Source organism: Temnothorax longispinosus, chromosome 3 (assembly GCF_030848805.1).
Source record: "Temnothorax longispinosus isolate EJ_2023e chromosome 3, Tlon_JGU_v1, whole genome shotgun sequence".
Classification (NCBI taxonomy): domain Eukaryota; kingdom Metazoa; phylum Arthropoda; class Insecta; order Hymenoptera; family Formicidae; genus Temnothorax; species Temnothorax longispinosus.
Genome location: NC_092360.1, coordinates 3502694 through 3524944, shown reverse-complemented (window position 1 = coordinate 3524944; position 22251 = coordinate 3502694). Strand labels below are relative to the sequence as shown.

The following is a 22251-nucleotide window of genomic DNA, read 5'->3' as shown; positions in this document are numbered from 1 at the left end:
AACACATTCGTTGTAAACATAAAATCGAATGGAAATAAAATGTAAATGAAAAAGCAGTGCCAAGTCTTGTAATTCTCGCGTAAATCAATAGCAAATTTTTATCGATTATTCTATTAATACATATAATTTAATATACATGTTTAATATAACTTTTTGTTATAATATTATCGTATAACATAAAGCAATATCACAGCGTCAATTATATAAAATTTTGTTTAGATATTGGTAAAATCTAAAGAATCGAGAATAAACGCGCTTAAATTCCACGTGACGTTGATGACGTGATGATATGGACTCAAAATTGTCAGAGTTAATTTAACAATTTAACGAAGCACTACGCAAACTGAAATTGACGACTTTCCTATTTATCTTATATGTAAATTTGGCCTGACTCATCTTATCAAGTCACGGAAAATATTCTGCGTCACTATGAATAATTAAATTTCGTCGAAATAAATTCTGCGAAATTGGAATAAATCACATTATGTTTCACGCGCGTATTTCTCTTTGCGTTGAAAAAGGACCTTATCGATTACTAAATCGACGAAACAGTCACACTTGAACAATCGGAATATATTCTGTTGAATATACGTGTAAATGTGCGTGTCATCTTTTTTCTCATTTTTATATGACAGATAAAACTCATTAAATTTGCTCACAGCGAATGAATCATCTTCGAAGTAGGAGCAAACAAACTCGATCGGGAATCAAATATCCAACCTGATTAAATGTCACCCTTGTTTTTTCTTTGTGATGCATCTCCGGATTCGTGGCAGCCTTGATCTTTCGTGCTGAGTGACTATTGCTATCACATATACATATATAGAGATGAACGAGACGAGCAAATTACGGAAATTAAGTGCCCTTTGTCACACTTTCGCGACGAGAGATATCTCATCGCGGCGGAGGGAAAAATGAGTAGACGAGTAGAGAATTGCAACATGTATCGTGATTCATTCCTAATGCATTTCAGCGTGTAGCTATGTAAGCCGGGAAACAGTGAAATGCCTTAACACGATACACCGTTGAAAATGTTCTTCTAAAAATTTAATCATAATATAAAAAAATATTATGTATATGTATTAATATAATTATATGTAATATGTATTAATATATTTATATATGCTCAGCTGCGGCTTTGAAATCATCGAAGTACCAACATTTCTTATTGATTTTATTATCTAGCAATACCAATATTATCATATTTCGCTATTCTAATAATTATTTCAACGATTATAAGTATGCATCTTATATTCCATGAATATTATTTGATTATATTTGTAATCATATTTTTGTAACACATTTTATCGGAGAGGTCACTCTTTTCTCAGTTAATATTCAAAAAATTATAATTCAGTAGCTCGTTATATAATTTTCCATTTCGCGGATCTCGCGTGCTTACGGACGACCGTTAAATCGCACGATCCAGCATCGGTCTCGTGATCAAAAAGATGGACCGGACAACGTTTTAACTTCCACGTGGTCCGGCGTCGTACGTGTGCGCGGGCACATTTACGGCATTTACGCCCCTAGGACGATCCCTAAACTCAAATTAGCCTTGAGTTCTCCTTAATCCGTGCCTGACTAACCGTGCGTGTCACGCTCGCTGCATATGTGCGAGCCGGAGAGGAACGGGCGATGAGAGTGGCACACATCTGTAAGCCACAAACGTTGCGGGGGAGAACACAACAGCCACCAGTGTGACATACATGGCTGCGTCGTAATCGTTTAAGAGGTTAAAGCCCTGTTTCATACTTCGGGATACATATTTTTCTCCTTCTTCCTCTTTTCCGTTCTTTCTCTTGCGAAAATCTGCGCAGAGTTCATCCACGAGACATGCATGTGATTAAGTCGGCACGGGGATAGAAGAAGAGGATAAAGAAGTTCAGTCATCCCTCCCTTCCTCCCATCACCGGGAATAACATTAATCTAAAATTAACTTATTTAATTTTTACTTAATTATATGGACATGACTCTTGTCAAATTAGAATCATTAAGATCGAATAAATCTAATTTAAAATAATTCACTATAGATATGCATGCGTGAAAAGGAAATTTATCTAATTGTAAATTTTATTGTTTTTTTTTTACTTTTCGCCGTCTTTTTGCAACATCTCATCAGTCATGGTGACATCTTATCAAGATAAGTATATTTTAGTTTCTTACGTAAAGATAAATCTCAGTAAATGCATACGCAAGATAGTCAACTTTGATTATAACTCGTTCGAAATGAATATTAGTCTTATCATGTTCGTTATCTTGGATATTCTTTCTACATATAAGAGAGACTTGGCTCATTAAATAACATTCGTATACGCTTGTATTGTCGCACGTATACGGTGCTTAGAACGCGAGATCGTGCAGCTCATTGCCATCATTACGCGACAGATGCACAGGGGTATTTAAAGCGACACGCTCGTAAAAATTCTAATTAAACACCCGCCCGTAATATATTGCATTACACAAAGCGGCACACCCGTAAAAATTCTAGTCAAACACTCGTCCGTAATATTGCATTACACAGTTCGTGGTTTCCCTGTCAGGCTTCATTACACGCGTGGTTTCACCCTCGGCGAATGCGCTCCCATGCAAAAGACTGCACTCGTACCGCATAAGCGACAGGAGAAAAAAAAAACAAAGAGGAAAAAAGAGAGACAAGCCACCTCGGTCAGAATTCGATTCTCGCGTTTCTATTCTGCGTCTGTGATTCGTCTGACGTATCGAATAACGATTGATTAGAAGTGACCGAGAATCTAAAGTTAAATCTCGATAGATGCAAAAGCTTTACCTCTCTTTTTATCGATACATAAAATTATTAAAGTATTAAAAGTATTAATTAAATTCAATTTAGTTATCCTATAACAAAAAAGATCGTCAAGTGTAATAAATAATAAAAGAAAAATAGATCTAAGAATTCTTCATTTTTTATAAAAGCATTATAAAATATAAAGCAACGAGTATAGTCCAAAAAATAAATTTTTGGAAAATATAAAACAATAATAAGATTATATTATTTACATTTCATTCGACTTTCCTATTTTATGACTTCTCCTCGTTTATAAATATAAATATATCTCTTGATGTTTTTTCAATCGAGAAGAAAGTTAGCTCACAATTTTATAAACGAGATAGTTGCCAGCCAGAATGCAATGCTCGCGATTAAATTAACCATAACAGCGCGCCAGTTTCCGCGAAGTTTCGCGCTTTTAGCTGTTCAGGAAGAATGCGCGGCATGTACTTCCGACTATTCACGGTTTGCTTGCTAATGCAATAACGCCAGACGCGCCAGTTAACAAGCTAACACTTCCTCCCGTGTCGGGCGTAAAGACATGCACATTCGCCGGTCACGAATATTTATGGGGCTAATAAAAGCCATGCCGCGCTCAATTAGCGAAATGGGCTTTAAATACTAGATTCGGCAAATTGGCTATCAGAGACGGAGTAGGCAGTATGACTTGCATCGAGGAAGTAACCGCAAAATTCAATTTGAAATTTCCTATTCGTGAGAAGGATATATGTCTGATAAAAGGGCAACGATAGCGCGAGTCTTTTCTGAGAGAAATCAACCATGCTATGGATTCATAGCGAAACCGAGAGTATCAAAATCTGAAAATTGTCAAATACATATAGGTATGCGGATAATCCTCGAGCTCACTTTATGGAATTTCGGTGCAAACGTGAAATTACATTCACGGCAGGAACGCACAATAAATGAAACTTCAAAATTCAATTTACGGGAATTACGTGACAAAATGATTAATTCCGCAATCTTTAATCGCGAATTTCGTAAAGCGCGCGCCTACTCGCGTTTGATGAAATTTCTTAATTAATGAAATACTGAGGAGGAACGATTAAAAGCTTTTGCCGAAAAAATAATAAATTAGTCTCTTCCACGCGGAAGAGAGCAAATAAACTCGACTTGAATATTTGTGGAATTGCTGCATAAATAATACACAAATTCTCTTGAGATGACTTTTTTCCTCTTTCATCGTAATTTTTGTTAGATAACGAATTTTATGGATATCGAGACGAACAAGGATAAGCAAAGAACAAAATAATATATATAGATCGACATAAATGCGAGAAAAGTAATTATTATCTTCCGTTATATCGAGTTTGTATCTCTGTAAAATTAATATTCCATTTTTTAAATTTTATTATTGTATTGTAATATAATTATTAATTAGTTAGTTCTGATTCTTTTCCAAAGAGAGTTCTAAAGTAGCCCAACACAATTCAAAAAGAACTGTCGAAGTTAAAAGCAAAAAACAATTTAAAGAAACGAGACGCCAACTTTACGTTTTCATTATTTGGAAATTGATCTCACGACATTTTTTTATTTTAATCAGAATATCGATTTAAATTATAAGATTTTTAGTCATCTATATCTTTTCGGATCCCTATCTTTTGCGCTTAAGAACTCTTTTCGAAATTCTTATCAAGAATTCTCGAACGCTTTAAAAACGAGTAAACTGGGGAATCGACTATATCGAAATTCTGAAAACGGAGTACTGCTTAAATCGCAGAGATCAGAGATAGTTCAAGTACGGTAAGAATCCGGGACTTACTTCCCAACGCCAGGGCCAGATCCACCATGTATATCCAGCGTAACGTTTTTCTGCAAACACTCATGATCTTTTCGGTGCGGGACGCCGTTATGTTGTTGATGTCCTCCACGGTTTCCTCCGCCAACGTTACAGTGCTGCACCTCGTCAACTGCTCTGTGGATCTCTAAAAAAAAAAAAAGAATTTGTTGAAAGATTGACACACGTTACTTGTGTTGAGATTGACACAGGCTAAACACACACTGCCAGAAATATATGAAAAATACGAAACGTAAGACGCAGTAATACATAGATTAGTTAACAGCGCGCGCATTCTCTTCCGAAATATCATGCTTTATATTATATTTTATTATATAATAGATAATAGCATTATGTAATCCTATATCTCGAATTTCCCTACTCTCGGTGCACTATCTAGATTTAGGCCGGCTTGATTACGATTTATAATACATCGAGTAAACTATTACCGCTGAAGTCACGCTTATGTGACTTTATATCGAAGTCCAAAAGATGGGGTAAGTTTTGTTAACGACGCCGATGACGCGTAGGTACGTGTGTCGACGGATTGAATAACATGATACATGAGTGTTGCTACATGCCGATCCGCGATATACCGGTCGCATCGGTTTTCCACCGCAAACTGCAGTCGCGCGAGATGCGAGCGAGTTATTTTTTTTTCTTTTAACGTGGCGGTGCGTTTTTCGTAAAGTGATCCCTTGTACCCTTGTCAACGGATCGTTTCGACAACACGACAACTTAATCGAATTACGCTTCGTCGGAAAACATAAAGCAACTCGTTTCGTTGACCGTATTATCGCTAAATCGGTGTTATCGCTAACGAGAGCAGCGCAATAATTTTCTTTATCATGGCTTGCGTATTAAAAATCGTTAAACGATATTGGGAAATATATTAATAATGTTTTTGTCGCTAATAACAGCGGTTAACAGATCGCAGATGTTGGAAATTCTATCACGCTACTTGAACGTCCAACAGGAACCAACCTCTTAACAGCTTCTAGCCGCCCTTGGCATACTTGTCGCCCCCAAACATTAAGCTTTGTTATATCTAAATGTTCTAATGCGATATCACGAAACGATGGCTTTACTTACATTAACATGAATATCAATTTTCGCACAATTATACCAGCGTGAGAAAACTTCGGAGTTTTTGAAAAAATCTAAAATTTTAAACGTAAAATTTTAGTAGTATTTTAAACAGCATAATATATTTTATTCACACATATACTATTTTAATATAGTATAATATACCTTAAATTATACTATAAAACTTGAAAGAATGTTGTTCGTTCTCAAAATGAGGAAAACAAGATTTATATTCACAATTGTTCATTTTATATGAAACGGCCAGAGCAATAAATAGATATACCAAGTTTTATTTTGAATACTGATCAAAATTATTGAAGTAGATACTTTAGCATGCTTGTGAAAATAAATACGTGTAGGTTGAACGGTATTTGATTGTAGGTACCTTCTAAATCTTGAGAAACAGTCGCGTATATAAATAAGGTACCTTGTAGCGGCACAAAGACGAAAATGCAGTCGTTACGCACGTGAATCACTATCGTTCTCAAAGAACAGAAACATTGCCTTTAAATTTCCTGCCACCAACGTCGTAAAGAAATTATTTCGACCACCTGTTGGATCTACGGCTTTCTTTCACGGCCTACTCCGGTCATAGTATATACGTGCAACTGTAAATCACTTCAACCCGTGTTTTCTACTTCTTGGCAAAACATCGTTCATGAATTCGAATGGATTTGTCGTGTACTTCCGATGAAAAAAAAAACAATAGGTTGTGAATATGCTTTGACTAACAATAGCGGATGGGGCTAAGTCAAACCCTAATGTCACCTGGATTTAAAGAAATCCCTCTGTGACTCCCCGCTGGTTTATGAATTTAAGTCATTTTCGGCCCAATGGTATGCACCGGACTTACGAGACTGCTCACCTTTTTTTGGACCCTTAGTTTCATGCAAGCAACATATACAGTCCCAGGATCCGTATCTTTTATGGGCTAATGCAGGACAGTGGACATAAAAAATATAGGACATAAAATGTGTAGGTTGTCCTCACTTTCTGTCCTGCATAATCGGCAATTCTTTTGCTCAGTAAGTTCGAGTTTGAGCCTTGAAGGTCTTGTGAGGTCAATTCCAATTCTCAGTTTGTCTCTATTCATTGCCAAAAATTCCTTCGTACTATTTGACAAAGGATTCTTAGCGGTTTGGATTGTTTGCAGCCACCCACGGCCTCTGATGAGATCAGGTGCTTCTACCCCAAGTGACTTTTCATGGTTTTTTTTTTACCAACAAAAGAAGACATCGACAATCTGTTCAGCCGGGTCAATCTGAGTTCCTAACTGTGCCAGCATATCGCCGGGTATGATTTGATTAATTTTACTCGGAAATTGTTTGCTTATACATCCTTAATATACAAGACATCTCAAAAAATTTGCACGAAATCTTGAAATTCTCCGTTTTTAATGAAAAATCCAGAGCGTAATAGCTTTCTTGAATTTTGAACCTCAATTATCGTATAATGTATTGTAATGCTTAAATACAATTTCTAACATTAAGGTCAATTTGAAATTAATTTAAAAATCGAATTTTGTAATATATTACGACTATTCAATTTTTCAAATCATAAAAAAAAAGTTTTTTTTTCCTTTTTTTTTAATTTAAATGCATGCTTCTTTCTATTCTGTTCAATGTTGCTGAAATACAATGCACATAGCGAAAACGTATAACTTTTAGCTGGCTTTTCCATCGCATTCGAATTTTACTGTAAATTCATCCGCGATATATTCCTTACAACTCGAACTTTTGCTGTAAATCCAGGATGCAATCTTTCGTCCATCGTAAATAGAGGTAATAATAATCGAGCGTGTTCCGAGCGGAAAATCCGGCGATTAATCGGACGTCGTCGTATAGATTGCGGTGCATCGATTAACGACACTTGTGCTCTAAAACGCGATAATACATCCGCGTTTCGCGGAGGGGGACTAGGTGCGCGCAGCGCGTCCAACTCGGTCATCCACTATGAAATAATTAAGGGGAAAACGACCGCGGGGCCCCGTTGGACAACATCGAGGGGTTTTGCGTATAACGCGAGGGGGCCAAACGTTGCGTACGCGTTCCTGCGACTTTCTGCGCATCATTTTTCATTACTCGCGTCAATTCGAGACTCGCGGGTGTCGTTATTCCCCCTTTCCCATGATAAATTTTAATCTTTTTACCGTCCGCCGTATATATTTGCACAATTCCAATCTCGCGCGTGTTATTTCTACATATTGTTAATCATCACATGCGCATGTTGCTCACCGATAAAATACGACCTATGCACGAAATCTTCTCCGTTTTCTGAATAAAAAATCCAGAGCGTGATATCTTTCTTTTTAACCTCAATTATAATTTTAAACCTTAAAAATTAAATTAAATTAATTAATTAAAAATTAAATTAAATTCAAGTAAAATTAAAAAATAAAAACGCAAAATGCAGTTGCAATACGATCTTCAGATCAATCTTCGATCGGTTTTCTTTCTGAATTTATCTTCCGTCCAAATTTTAATAAATATAGCAAGATAATTATTATAGAGTAACCTGTACACAAGAAAAAAAAGAAGTATCAAATCAACACTGATATACTTGTATATATGCAAGAATATATAATCTTTTTATAAGAATTTCAACTTTTAATTTTAACTTCTTTTTTATTGAACCATATAAAACTTCGTTTAACTATATAAATAACTTCATTCAAGCAAGTTTTCTTCGTTTAACGCAATATAATCTCATTTCAAGATTATATATTGCATATATACAAGCATATCAGTGTTGATTTGACACTCCTTTTTTTCTGTGTACGATTACATACTACAAAAAAATAAATTATTTTATTTATCGTCAAGAAGCTGATTATTAAAGTAGCAAATAAACGAATGAGCTTCGATTGCAATTAATTGGGTGCGAAGTATTTGTAAGATACATTTCGTAGATTCTTTCACGTGCGCCGATGGCAGTAAAGGATTCAACAGATAGTTAAATCTGTCTTGAAAGCGATATTGCTGCACAATAGCGCAATCAATTTCGGCAGATCAGCGAACGACAGTTCCCACAATCTGATTCAAAAGTTTATAAATTGGCAAAGTTTTCATTAGCCTTTTAACGCGTCATGTGTATACGTATTAATATTAATAAACTGCGGTATAGTTTGATAAATTATGTAATAACTACTGCGTCGGATATTACGAGGTAAAAATTATCCGAGATACGACAGATAATGCGTTTTCTATCTATTGATAAATGGAATTATCTACAACTTAATGTGCAAACATACAGGTGCTATCGGCACCATTATTCGATGCATCGAATAGTGCATGCACATTCCGACTACAGTCGTTGCTAGGAAAAAAAATGAATATTTACGTTCGGCCGCATTCGTAATTTTTCGACGCAGCAAGCGTAATAATCATTACGCGGTTAGCTATCTTTTCCAAAAGCTGTAATTTTTAGATATATGCCGATATACTTTTTCGTTATCGAGAATATCCGTTTTCACGTACCGTTAGATAAAACACGTTTACGGTCGATTTGTCGGTTCAATGTTCGGCGAAATACCGGCAACAAAACTGCCGTTGCATGTTGCAACAACGCGAAATAAAAAAGGAAAGAAGAAAGATATATGACAATCGCGCCAGACAGAGATATTTTAATTATAGCTGGCAAATAAAAAATTCGAGCCGTATTATGTTAATTAGTTACGCATGAAGCTGAATTATGTATATAAACGTGGTACATGGGCGTGCTAGAAGGCGAGATAAACAATACTAAATTTGCATATTTACCATTGTATGTACATTACGTTCATCTCTTACATTTTTTTACGGGCACGTCGCGTCCCCTTCTCTTCTAATTTTTTGACATGTAACTCTAAATTCCGTCAAAAAAGTAGACTGAAAATATATTATAAAAAATATAAGAGAATTACGACGCGACTATGAGAAATGCTCGTTATTTTTTGTTAATCTGATCTTTTTGAAATATATCGCTTTCGAAATTAGATTTTACGACAATAAGTCGGTAGAGGTACGTATTTTGCACTATCCCTCCCCCCTCCAAACCTGCCAAAGTTTTCATTGAGCTATTGAAACAGGTAGACCGTACACAAGAGATGTGTACACACGTCCCACATAGAATCCAACCAGAGCTAAGTTTAGAACGAAATGTTACAGGTCACGAGGCGCACTAAGCACACGACAAATTATCATCGACTATTCTCAGTGATAACGCGAAGGAGTACCTGCGTGAGCTGCGCTCAATCCCCAGATCTAGAACTTATCATCGCGCATCGTTGTCGACTGGACTGACCGCAGCTCGCTCGTCGGAGAGAACTTGATTGTCGCTTCTCACCTGGCTGCTCGATAAACGTGGAACTTGCAAATTTGCGCGCGACAGCGAGGCCGATCGGAGTCGGTCAAGCTCATCGCCGGAATTCGTAAAAGGGCTTTAAAAAAAGAAAAACAATTTCGCACACCAAAAAAAAAAAGTGCACACGTGCGTCCGCGCAATCGATCGCGAAATCGGGATCGCGGCGGGTCGCGATCTCAGCGAGGGGATCTTCCGGAAGGTCTAACGAGACCGACGGTCAAGCTGCAACTGCTCGCCCGCCAATGAGCCGTACCTCGCATCTCCAATCAACTACTTCCTCGCAAGCTCAAATTAAATGTTCTCTCTACCCACCCTGATGCTTCCCCACTACCATCACCAACCACCACCATCGCCGTCATCACCACCAACGTGGTTTGTCGTTGTCGCGGCTGCCGAACGGACTCTCCCGCGTGTTCTCGCTCTGCTCACGGTTTACGGTTGCGTCGCGCATTGTGCGAGTAAGACCCTCTCTCTATCGGGGGGCCCTTCGTATCCTCCGGCCCCCTCTCGGATCGTCGGACCCCAGGGTGAACGAAGTTCGAGTCGGTCGGCTCCGAAAATGCGCCGCGTCGCATCGTGCAGATGTGCTCTCTGCCCTCATTCGACCTTTTCGGGGTCTTTATGTTGCGGAGACGAAAGGAAGAATTAATTCTTGCTTGTTTGATGGATTTATAAATGTATCGAGTTCGCGCGATGTGACGTTAATTTAGCTCGCGTATACATATAGTTTATCAGATTCAATATTTAGTAATAGGAAATATATTGTAATAAATTATATAAATAAAATTTAATATAAAATATGAGAGACCTCGTTTTATGTATAAAAAATATACTTATAGAATTTCTAATTTTTTATTATACATTAATTCCCTTTGAGGCCTTTTATATTGTGAATAAAAACAGAAATTGTAATTATTATTCATTACTAGACTTTACTATATACAATTACTATATACAATAATTAATTCGCGTTTATTTGTTTTTTAAATCTAGTACTACAAACAAAATAAATAGATTTAACAATAATTAGTTTAAATAAAGCAGACATAAAATGTAATATTAAGCAATATTTGTAAATATATTTTTACTTGTTTTTATTAATGCAATATGCGTGTTTTTAATATAATATGCAAGTCTATTTTCAACATACGGCATAATATAAAAACAGACGGATGTAGAAGAAAATATTGTTTTGATATTTAAAGTAATCAAATACCGAAAATTCTTATACATATAGTATAATTCTTATATATAACAATTTAATTATTATAAGTCAGTTGTAATGTAGTTAGTAATTTCATATTTAGTATCATATTTAGCGTCATATGCTGATCTTTTACATCGAAATAAGTATATCATCACATAATCTGGTATATTAAGCACACAGTTGCGCAATCACAATCGATTTAATGATTGAATCTGATTTACTCTCTACAAAGGCAAAGTAAGCTGTTCGATTTCATTTGCTCTCCCATCAATCGGATAATTCATTTCTATTAACAAAATAAATTATAGGTGCATTCAAGTGTCAAATAGGTATATGAAATTGAAAAAGTCAGCAAAATCCAGTTTCTTCTAATTTACTATTTCTGGCAAGCAGAGCGATAACAAGACCCAACAAGCTACCTTTCTTCGTAGCTTTTGTTGCAAATGTCACATATTATACATTATACTTTATCAAACCTGAGACTGATGATATAGTTGAATCAAATAAAATTTCAAGCACATTATCAATAGATATTTCTCGATGTCGTTTGTATAAGATATAAGATTATTATTTTATATTGATTAATGTGCAAACAGAAAATTGGGAAAGTATCTTGTAATTCTACAGGAGTGCTTCTACCTCATTTGTTAGGAATCTCAAACAAACTATTTTATGTTTTAAATTGTTTACCAACTCAGAATTGATCTTTCCTTCAAAATGAAAATATTAACCAAGTTGCAACTTTACAATTTTCAAGTTTAAGCTAAACAAGCATATGAAAGTACTCGAATAACAGTATATTGTACATATGCATTGCATAATAATGTTTGTACATGATAGCATGAGTTATATACATGATAGCACGTCTAGATTAGCCGTATTGTCCTCTGAAAAGAGGCAGGAGCCAAAAAAAATAAAAGAAAAATACAGCACGTCTAGATAAAATTTGTATATTTTTTAAGTCAACATTAATAGTGCGCACGTGCACGCAGATACACACACACACACACACACACACACACACAATATTGTATAGAAATTGTTTATTGAAGTGAGAGATATATTACACATTACGAAAGTATACAACAGTCATGTTCCGAAATTAAAATGTAAATTTTGCTCAGTTAATTTCGCCCAATCACTGCATGTGTCATACAAGTTATTTTCCTAATTACATCAAGATGAATCGCAAGAAATCAAAGACGTGTAAAGAAAAAGTAAAATGGAAGTTATAGTAAAATGGCAAAAATCATATGCAATTGCACAACCTATATAGAAACAAATCTACTATGTATTTATTATATAAAATGCAAAAAAGATAATACATAATGTAGCGTATAGTTAATAAGAAAAATTAACTGGGAGAAAAGGGGAGAAAATATATTTGCTACACAGCAGCATTAATTATATTGAATTTTTAATATTCAGATTATTTCATATTTAACTATTTAATTTTTAATATACTTACAAAAAAGTTTATCCAGAACAGTGCCGCGGAATATTAACTCTTTTATTCTCAAATTATTTAATAGCTACAAACAAAGTATTTGTTTATATTCTTTCGTTTAAGAACTTTTCTACGTATTTTATTTTTATTTTATTATACTATGTATAATAGTTTGCATTGTGAAATTATTGTATATAATGAAAACCTTTATTTTTAACTTTGATAAGTCATAAAATATTTCAAGAAAGTTATTTTGCAAGACTTTATTGCATTGATGATAACTCTTATCACCAAACCGTAACGACAATAACTAAAACATTCTATTTTACCTTATTTTACAGAGTTGTAAAATACGTATCAAGATATGTACATACGTGTTATCTACACAAACGTAAAGTCGTGAAAGTCGTAGAGAAGACTAAGGAACTAATATACATATATTCACCGATATGAAAATATAGACAGCAACAATATTTTATAATATTTCATAATTCTAAATACGCAGCCATATGGCTACAATGGAAACGAAAGGGTTAAGAAATAATAATTTTAAAATTTATTGCAAGAAAGAAAAGGTGTTGTATGATAAAATGGGCTAATTTCGTATCAATTCGATTGTTAGTAAAATCTAATTAGAAACTAATAAACAAAGTAACTCAGGCAGTAGCTGTATAATTTTGTCAAATTTATTTAATTTAAATATACTCTGCGCGCATGCATGTGCACACAGCGCTGTTTTTGTATAAATATTCACTATATATGTGTTGCATAATTTATATGTTTTCAAACCATGAATATCCCAGGTAGCACATACACGTACGTTTCAGAAATGTTTTATAAGCGTTTTTCCGAAACGTTTTATAACCGATTTCTATAGAAACGTTTCTCATGAGTAAAAACGTCCATTCAAAAAATGTTCGATGAAACGTTTCTTTTCCGATAAAATAACGTTTAAAAAACTATTATAGAAACACGTTTTGTTTTAATGATAAGGACTTTTAGATAAAGACATTTAAAATTCCTACTTTGCACGTCTTTTGAACGTGTTTGTGACGTCTTTGAGACATGCGTGAGAATGTTCTACAATTCTTTATGCATATACCATCTATGACGTCTATTCTTTTTCGAAGAAATTCCTGAACTGGCGCACATTCGTGCAATAAGTTAAAGTGAAACAAAATTATACTTGTCTCACTCTGACTTAATTGCATTACTGATGTGCATCAGTTCAGGAAGTTCTTCAAAACGGAACACACGTTATATAAATGTTCTTTCAATGGCCACGTTCAGCAGAACGTTTATTTTGCAACTGTTGGAAGTTTTCTAAGCTCAGATTTGTCCGATGACAAATAGATTAAGACCGGTAGGACAAAATTAATTTTAGTAAATAAGTGGATATATGTGCATTGTGCATGGATAAAATGATTTATTTTGTGCAATAATAATTAGTGCAATATAAATTTAAATGTCTCAAAAAAGGCTATTAAAGCTATTATATATATAGATAAAACAAATTATAATTTTGAAAGGAAAAATTTAACAAATAGGTATTTTTGTTAACTGTAGAAACGTAAAAAATACGTTTCTTAAATCATGGTTTCAAAAACATTTTTGTTCAAACGTTTCTTAATGGTTCTTTATTACGGTTATGAAACTATGTATATACGTTCAAAAAACGTATATGAAACTAATATGTGCTATCTGGGATTATACGAACGTTCGCGAATGCTTTTACGTGTCCGTATATATATTTTCGTGAAAAATCCACAAATTACGCATTGTTAAAATCCACATCGAAATTAAAGAATATAAGATTTTAATAAGAGAAATAGGATCGTAACGATATACAATCAATTAGAATCAAAAGCCATGCGATCCAAGCTTAGGTCTTTGACAGCCTTATATTAGTTTCTGTATACATATATGTCTATATAAAGAAACTAATATAAGGCTGTCAAAGACCTAAGCTTGGATCGCATGGCTTTTGATTCTAATTGATTGTATAAGATTTTAGTTTCGTGTGAAAAAATAAGTTTCCGTGAAAACTTGTTTGTTTGCGATAATTTACGTGTAAAACTTAAAAACTACTGAGATATAGATGAGATATCAATTTCAAAAAAGGAGGCTGATTAAAAAATCTATATTGTTTACGTAGATTACGTTCGTCCTTAATTCTAGAGTAGATTGCTAATCAACAGTCTTTTCTAACTAATCAGCAGTTTGAGGTATAATATGTATAATTATTAGAGTTCATATGAGACTAAACATTAGTCTAATTAACTACTAACCGTTACTTCCGTAGACCAACCTCTTAATTAACCGTTAGGAGATCAGTGATTAGTAACCTACGGCGAACAGCGTATCTGAAGAAATATTATATATTCAAGATGCTCATTCGAGAGCTTAAAAATCGCCAAAGACGAAAAAAAAATTGAATCAACATAAATAAAAAATGAATAAAATTGATTTTCTCTAAAAAGTAGATTGAGATAATCGATAAAAATTGGTTTTGCGAAATCATGACAGTTCGAATCCCAAAAATTGGAAATTCTTGAGATTATCAAATTTCTTTTTCCATTTCCTCTATGGAAGATAAAAAGTATCAAGTATCTCACGGAAAACAAGTATCTATATTTCTTTCTGTTGGCGTCTCCGTCTACCTACATCGTTAAATCGACGACAGAAAAATATAAAATCAGAAATTTCGAAACTAATCTCAAAACATTGAAGAAAACAGGTATATTACGTTATCTAATCCAAATTATCAGAACACAAAAAATTTTATATGGAATTTGCTATTTTTTGCTTTTAAAAGTAATTTTTTTGCTCCAGCTATTAAAAAGTTACGAAGGGCTGGATAGCAATTAATTAGCAAATTAATTCAATATAAAATGTTTTGTGTTCTGAGAATTTGGCTTAGATAGCTTAATATACCCGAAGGAAACGTGAGAGCATAAGCATTATTCTTTCTCGCTTATATTTGTTAGATTAACGACATAACTCAAAAATTGTCATTTTTTAGTTGTTTGCAAAATTTTAATAATTAAAAACATTGAAACTTATCTTCTGGAAAATTTCGTTTTCTGAGTTGTGTCATTGTTGCAACATATGAGCGATTTATTGTACATAACTATGATTTTTTTTCCATTTAATTACGTATCTTTCAAGACTTTTGTTCAACATCTTTCAGATTTCTCTCTTATGTCTCTCCTGTCCGGTCGAGCCATTTCATAAATCCGATTCCTTTTGCTTTTTATCAGCCGGGAACCGGGAACTCGTTCGCGCAATCGTTAACCGCGCAAAGCGAGATGCGAAACGGGAATTGCGGGAAATTCCAAAAGCACGTCGCGTTCGCGTCGCAGCGTCCGCTGCATATTCATGAGATGCAGCTAAATAAGAATTCTCAATCGCGCGCGTTCAAGGAGAATCGAGAGAAACAAAAAGAGAGAGAGAAAGAAAGAGAAAGAGAAAGAGAAAGAGAAAGAGAAAGAGAAAGAGAAAGAGAGAGAAAAAGAGAAAGAGAGAGAGAGAGAGAAAGAGAAAGAGAGAAAGAGAGAGAGAGAAAAAGAAAAAGAGAAAAGAAAAAGAGACGTTTCCTCGACGCGTTTTCGATCGTTTCTCTTTTCGATCGACGCTCTTTTCTCTCGACTCCCTCGAGCGCGCGTAAAAATATGTGCGGAATCAAAAATTGAAAATATTCTCACCTCCATTCTCGTAAGCTTCCTAGCGATCCTCGAGTATCCCGAATAGCAGCTAGCGCGGTCAGCAAATATATCTCGAGTCGACGATATCCAGTCTGCGGGACACCTGTCCTGATCGCAGAGGTATCCTTCCTCGCGAATCGTTTACACTTTATTGGAGTAAAGTGGATGCGAAGTCCGGACGGTCCGGACGTAGCATGGGACCGGATCTGTCACATACGTGACAGCACGCTGACACACACTGACTCAATACTGACACTACTCGTAGCACTCCGGCACACGCAGCGTCCGCGTCACCGCCGCCGTGATTCAACCATCGAGAGGTGAAAGCGGGGGGTCTCCACCCCCTCGCCCCGTCACGTCGCTGCTACCAGTCCTTTCGGTTCTTCGGTATTTGCGGCATTCCGCGAACGGTCGGTACGGAAGATATTCTACTCTCGCGTACCGACCATGTGCTTTCACTTTCTGCAATTAAAAAATAAGACAAACATAATTAATTTTGGAAAACTAGAAAGAAAAAGAGAAGAGTACAAAAAGGTTCAACGACAAAGCACAAATCTACGTTGAGCCTTCTTGAGACATAAAATGTCCACTTTCCTTTTTTTACTTCTCTCTCATTTCTTTTTACTTTTTTATTTACTCTTATATTTCCTAAATTTTTTATTGGCACAAAGAGCGAATTGCTTTCTCATTTGCGATATTTCTTTTCTCGTTTCTATACTTAAAGATTATAAAGCATATCGAATTAATCTTAATTTTCGTTAATCACAGTAGGTACGTCCTCTTATAAGGCTGTGGATAAATCCCATAAATTCTTATGCATTTTTATCTTTATTAGCTAATACAGTACCACTTTCTTGTCTTTCTAGCATTCCAGAAGAATATGCTGCTTTTAAATAAATGTCTAGTTCATAGTTGCGAGTTTTTACATATCTTATTTCTATATACTCTCTTTCTTTTTACTTTATACTTTCCCCGAAATTTTATGACAGAAAGATATCTTTTATCGTCGTTATAGATTTCGTCATTATAGTTGCTTTCCATTTACACTCAAGTGATCTGATGAGTCATTCAGTTATGTGAGTATTTTATATTCAGGTAAGATAAGTTATTTATTTGTACTTATCCTGCTTATTTTGGTGACAAAGCTATCGCATAACAATACAGATTCGTAGCCTCACTTTTAATGTGAGTCTATTAGATTCATTAAAGCACACGGTCTCGATTATGGATAAAAATTCAGTTGAATCTCACTTGCCAGCTAGCATGCAAAAAGAACGTGCATTCAACTGAGTTATGATGATGTCACAAGTGAGAATTATCTGAGTTTTGATGTAAATGAAAAGCAACTATTAACTTGAAATTACGAATATTATTTTTATCGAAGATAAATACTTATTCTAGCATTCAAATAATCTGCAACAATTAATAATGTGAAGCGCTTTTAAAAAATTACAAGCAGAGAAAATATAAATAAAGAAATATATACATATTTTTCAAGTAAACTTCAATTGTATATCTTACAATTAATTCAAATCTTATTTGCGATGTATGATGTTATAAGAATTTCAATTATGAAGGAATAAGATATTATTTGATATTACAAAGTTTATTCAAAAAGAACAAATGCTTTTTAAGCCGCTCTCTTTGTGCTTTCTTTTATTTAAATAGCGAAAGAGAAAAACTTTTTCTCCTCTGTATGTCTTCTCAAATGTTAATTTATATCAATTTAATTTTCATATTTTAATTTATTTAAATTGTATCTTAATTTAATTCGTTTTTACGGAAGGTGGGTGATATCGAACCTGTGCAATTATTTGCGTTTTACTTGCATTTTGAATCTTTTTCTTTCCTCCCTTGCAAAATCTGAACAAGTACCCATCTAATTATACAAAATAAATACAGAGAAGAGAGAGAGAGAGAGAGAGAGAGAGAGAATATTATCACACACATTTAATGCAGCTAAAAGGGACAGATTTTTCACCTATATTTTGCGCATTTAAAAATAAAATAAATGTTGGAGCATCGCGGAGAGTGGAGAGAGAGAGAGAGAGATATGATGACGAATGAAAGCGTTAATAAAACCATTGCAGTTAAAACGCAGAGATTATAAAAAACAGTGCAGAGTATAACATATATAAAAAATATAGGAGTTCCCAACTTTTCATATTAAAATTTTTATAGTGACCGCGGGGAGCCGGAAATTTTATTTCTGAAAATCATATAAGAACAAAATTATCTTCGTTAAAAAAATTTCTTTATATTTATAACGTTGACATTTCTTGGCAAGTCGGATAAAAAAACTTGACGAGGTCGGATCTCGCTCGCGAGGAGCCGATAGATCGGGAACCCCTGTCGTGCAGAAGATTATACTAACTGGAATTGCAGGAAATGCCTTTAAAAAACGAACCTGCAGCTATTCGCCGCGTTGACACGCGGACAAGTGGGATGTGACAACAGGATTTTAATGAAACACCGACGTCACCGACGGCCCTGTTCTTCGTTAGCTGCGCTATTTTACACTTTCTGTACTTGGGATGAAATAGGCGCGCAATTAGACGTGGGAGAGAAAAGGAGAAAAGGTAAAAAGTGCACATACATCTATACAAAGGACGGGCCTCGAGTCGCGCGAGCGGTACTGAGCGGTACGGTCTCGCTCTCTCGCGCGGAAGCGAGTTGCACGCTTGCGAGCCTGCACTTTACAGCCGCCGGGCGCCGATCGTCGATACCGACAGCGATAATCGACACACTGCGTAATCGTCATCAGGGGGGCCGATCCCTGGCGGCCACGACGAGCGTAACCGTCGCTGCTCGCCCGCTCACCGCCGTCGCTTGACAGAACCGAGGAAGATGGCCGATATGACGGAGTCGCCGCCTCTGTTCGACACCAACGAGACGAAATTGGACGACCTGGAGGACGACGACGAGGATATCTTCGCGTCCGCGCTGCAGGTATCATCAGCGACCAGCGATTAATCTTTTACGAGCAGGAGCAAAAAAAAATTTATATATATTGTAATCCCGACGAGCTCCTGTTCCGCGATGCTGCGAGAATGATCTGCATTCGTTCGTAGTTGCGCGTAGTTGCGCGAGATTCGATATTAACGCTTCACAAAAAAATATATAATAAAAATTGACGGGTTTGCGAGCAAATTGAGCATATTCGCGTTCGTTTTGCAGGAACAGAATCAACTGGAGGATGCGTCGCCTTACAACGGAGTGTCCAAGGTCCAGGCGGAATTGCCAAAGCTGTCCCTGCGAGACATGCCGGAGGAGAATTCGTTCTCCTCGATGTCCAGCCCGGCTCCGGGTCCCCTGAGTCCTCCGCTAGGACCGATGAACACGGATATCGGGGATCTTCACGATGTTCCTATCAACGACAACGCGGACCGTCTGTCTACAAACATTATTCATTCTCGATCTTTAGAAGAGGTACGTATTAGATTGCGTAAAATGTACAATTGTAGCTTTACATTGTGCTATTTATTATGTGCTGTATTTGCGCAGGTCCCAGCAGATACATCTGAAGTTTTCCTGAAGATTACTGTTACCTCGCCTCAGAAGATAGGTGACGGAATGGGTGCCTATGTCGCGTACAAAGTCGAGACGAGAACGAATATGCTTATTTTTAAGAAAAGGAACTTTAGCGTGATTCGGCGTTTCAGCGATTTTCTAGGTCTTCACGATAAATTGACGGAGAAGTATCTCAGGAACGGCAGGATAATCCCACCGGCCCCAGAAAAAAGTGTAATTGGTAGGAATGTGAAATTTATTTTTGCTCAGTTTATTCGCGGTTGTAGAAAAGTCATCGAGAAACGTGAATTATGTTAACAGGAACTACGAAGATTAAAATGTCCGGGGACAAGAGTCAGGAACAAAATTCGAGTTCCACTGAATTTCTCGAGCGACGTAGAGCAGCCCTCGAGAGGTATTTGAACAGAACAGCTGCACATCCAGTTCTGAGTATTGATCCTGATTTCAGAGAATTTTTAGAAGCTGGTAAATGATAATTATTAACATGCCAAGTTACATGCCACTTTTAATAAATGATTAAATCCTTTTTCGACTAATATCAATGATTCTTTTTTTTCCAGATGTAGAATTGCCCAAGGCCACTAATACGTCTGCATTGAGTGGTAAAGGAGTAATGCGACTTTTCAACAAAGTCGGGGAAACGGTTAATAAAATAACATACAAAATGGACGAGAGCGATATGGTGAGATTCCTTCAATGTAAACATATTTCTTCTTGCATGTATTTCCTATGAAGTATCGTGAAACAATTTTTTGTTGCTTGCAATAGGAGGGTAAGGTACGTCCATTTGAAATCATCGTGTGGAGATTCGTTATTTATCACGTATTTTTTAAATTTAAGTCCACAAGGCTATCAATCAAATTATCATTAATTCTTATCGCACAATATAATATCGTAAAATATATATTACAATAATTTATGTCAGTACAGTTAAAAAACAATGATATATACCAATTGTCATGCATGATTATTTGTTACTTGAAGAGAAATGAAGTGAATAAGAATCTGTATTCTTTTGCAGTGGTTTGAAGAGAAAACATCGCAGATAGATTCCCTTGATATTCAGTTACGCGCTTTGCATTCCGCGGTCGATTCCTTAACGAATCAAAGAAGGGAATTGGCAAACTGCACTGGTGCTACGGCGAAGTCGATTGCCGTTCTTGGTCACGGCGAGCCGGGAGCGTCTCTTGGCAGAGCTTTGGCACAACTGGCCGAAACTCTGGAGAAGGTGGAAGTGATCAGGAAGACGCAAAGCAACAGCGATCTCTATCAATTTGCAGAAATGTTGAGGGATTACGTCGCGCTTATTGGTGCAATTAAAGTTGGTGTTTACCATTTACGATTGCATTTGTGTTTTTGATGTTTTTACATTTTTTTTTCTACATACAACGTTGCTTTACAGGATGTTTTTCACGAGAGAGTGAAAGTCTTTCAAAATTGGCAACACGCCCAGTTGATGTTGAATAAGAAACGAGAACAGAAGGCGCGACTCGAGCAGTCAGGCCGAACGGACAAGACGAGTCAAGCAGCTACCGAGGTCATAGAATGGGAGGCGAAGGTGGATAGAGGCCAGGAAGAATTTGACAATATCTCGAAGATGATAAAGGAGGAGGTCGAACGCTTCGAATTAGTTAGGGTGCAGGATTTCAAGAAGCAGCTGATTGAATACCTGGAGTCGATGCTGCAACATCAGAATCAACTCGTTAAGTACTGGGAGAGTTTCTTACCGGAGGCACGAGCGGTGGCGTAAAACATTCCGTTGAAAGCGAAAGGAAGCGATTATTACGATAATAAGGCCGATACCTACCGTATAACACGAAAGAAGAAACTTCTGTGATGTTCGTCGGGACAAGTTACTCGTTCAGTATCAACGATTGCGGCGTATCTTATCAAGAGAATTCTTGGGCTTCGTCAAGAGAGAAGCTCTTCCTCTGTTCCTGCTTTGTTTCAGTTTACATATGAAATGAAATAAAGCAGGAACAGAGGAAGAGCAAACGTGCGATTCGGGGGTATGCCAGTTCACTGGAAGTGCAAGAAGAGAATTACATCCTAATTAGACGAATGTAACTAGAAGTCTCAAATTTTTATTACATTTCAATTATTGTCAATCAATATATAATATATTCATTCTTTATGATTACTTTATATCCATATTATATATACATTATACGTAATATGAAATATTATACAATTTGTTAAAGAATGTTACTAAATAATAAAGATCAAGCATGGTTATATAAATGTTTGCATTCCACACGTTTAGTAGGATAAGATACAAATGTATTTACAAACCTGAAAAATTAGAAACTCTTACGTTTGATAAAACAACTTTGCGACGAGTGGGACGAGTAC

General features: G+C 35.9%; 2 protein-coding genes across 3 annotated transcripts in view; one reads left to right on the top strand and one right to left on the bottom strand.

Annotated features, from left to right (window-relative positions):
* LOC139810662 (phospholipid phosphatase 1) overlaps positions 1-16637 on the bottom strand; it is a 30424-nt gene extending 13787 nt beyond the window's left edge. Inside the window, exons 1-2 of one of the 2 annotated variants that reach the window (XM_071774414.1) lie at positions 16369-16637; positions 4569-4731 (exon numbers count right to left, since the gene is read on the bottom strand). In XM_071774414.1, the coding sequence (XP_071630515.1) occupies positions 4569-4731; positions 16369-16374 (169 nt within the window). In that variant the 5' untranslated portion in view covers positions 16375-16637. Of the gene's footprint in view, positions 1-4568; positions 4732-9882; positions 10241-16368 lie in introns of those variants that run through there. The other variant, XM_071774416.1, reaches the window with a different exon arrangement.
* Positions 16638-18988: 2351 nt separating this feature from the next.
* On the top strand, positions 18989-22140 carry Snx1 (sorting nexin 1). The gene is made up of 7 exons (XM_071774406.1): positions 18989-19317; positions 19546-19797; positions 19873-20119; positions 20200-20364; positions 20460-20581; positions 20921-21220; positions 21302-22140. Exons 1-7 carry the CDS (start codon positions 19216-19218, stop codon positions 21647-21649), a joined length of 1536 nt encoding a protein of 511 aa, XP_071630507.1. The 5' UTR covers positions 18989-19215; the 3' UTR covers positions 21650-22140.
* The last annotated feature ends 111 nt before the right edge of the window (positions 22141-22251 follow it).

What these genes read in the sequence shown, in the direction of transcription:
- Snx1 (XM_071774406.1), top strand. Translation starts at nt 19,216, where the DNA reads ATGGCCGATATGACGGAGTCGCCGCCTCTGTTCGACACCAACGAGACG. An exon ending in ATTCTCGATCTTTAGAAGAG is followed by an intron (nt 19,798 to 19,872) that starts GTACGTATTAGA and finishes GTATTTGCGCAG; the next exon opens with GTCCCAGCAGATACATCTGA. An exon ending in CGCTTATTGGTGCAATTAAA is followed by an intron (nt 21,221 to 21,301) that starts GTTGGTGTTTAC and finishes GTTGCTTTACAG; the next exon opens with GATGTTTTTCACGAGAGAGT.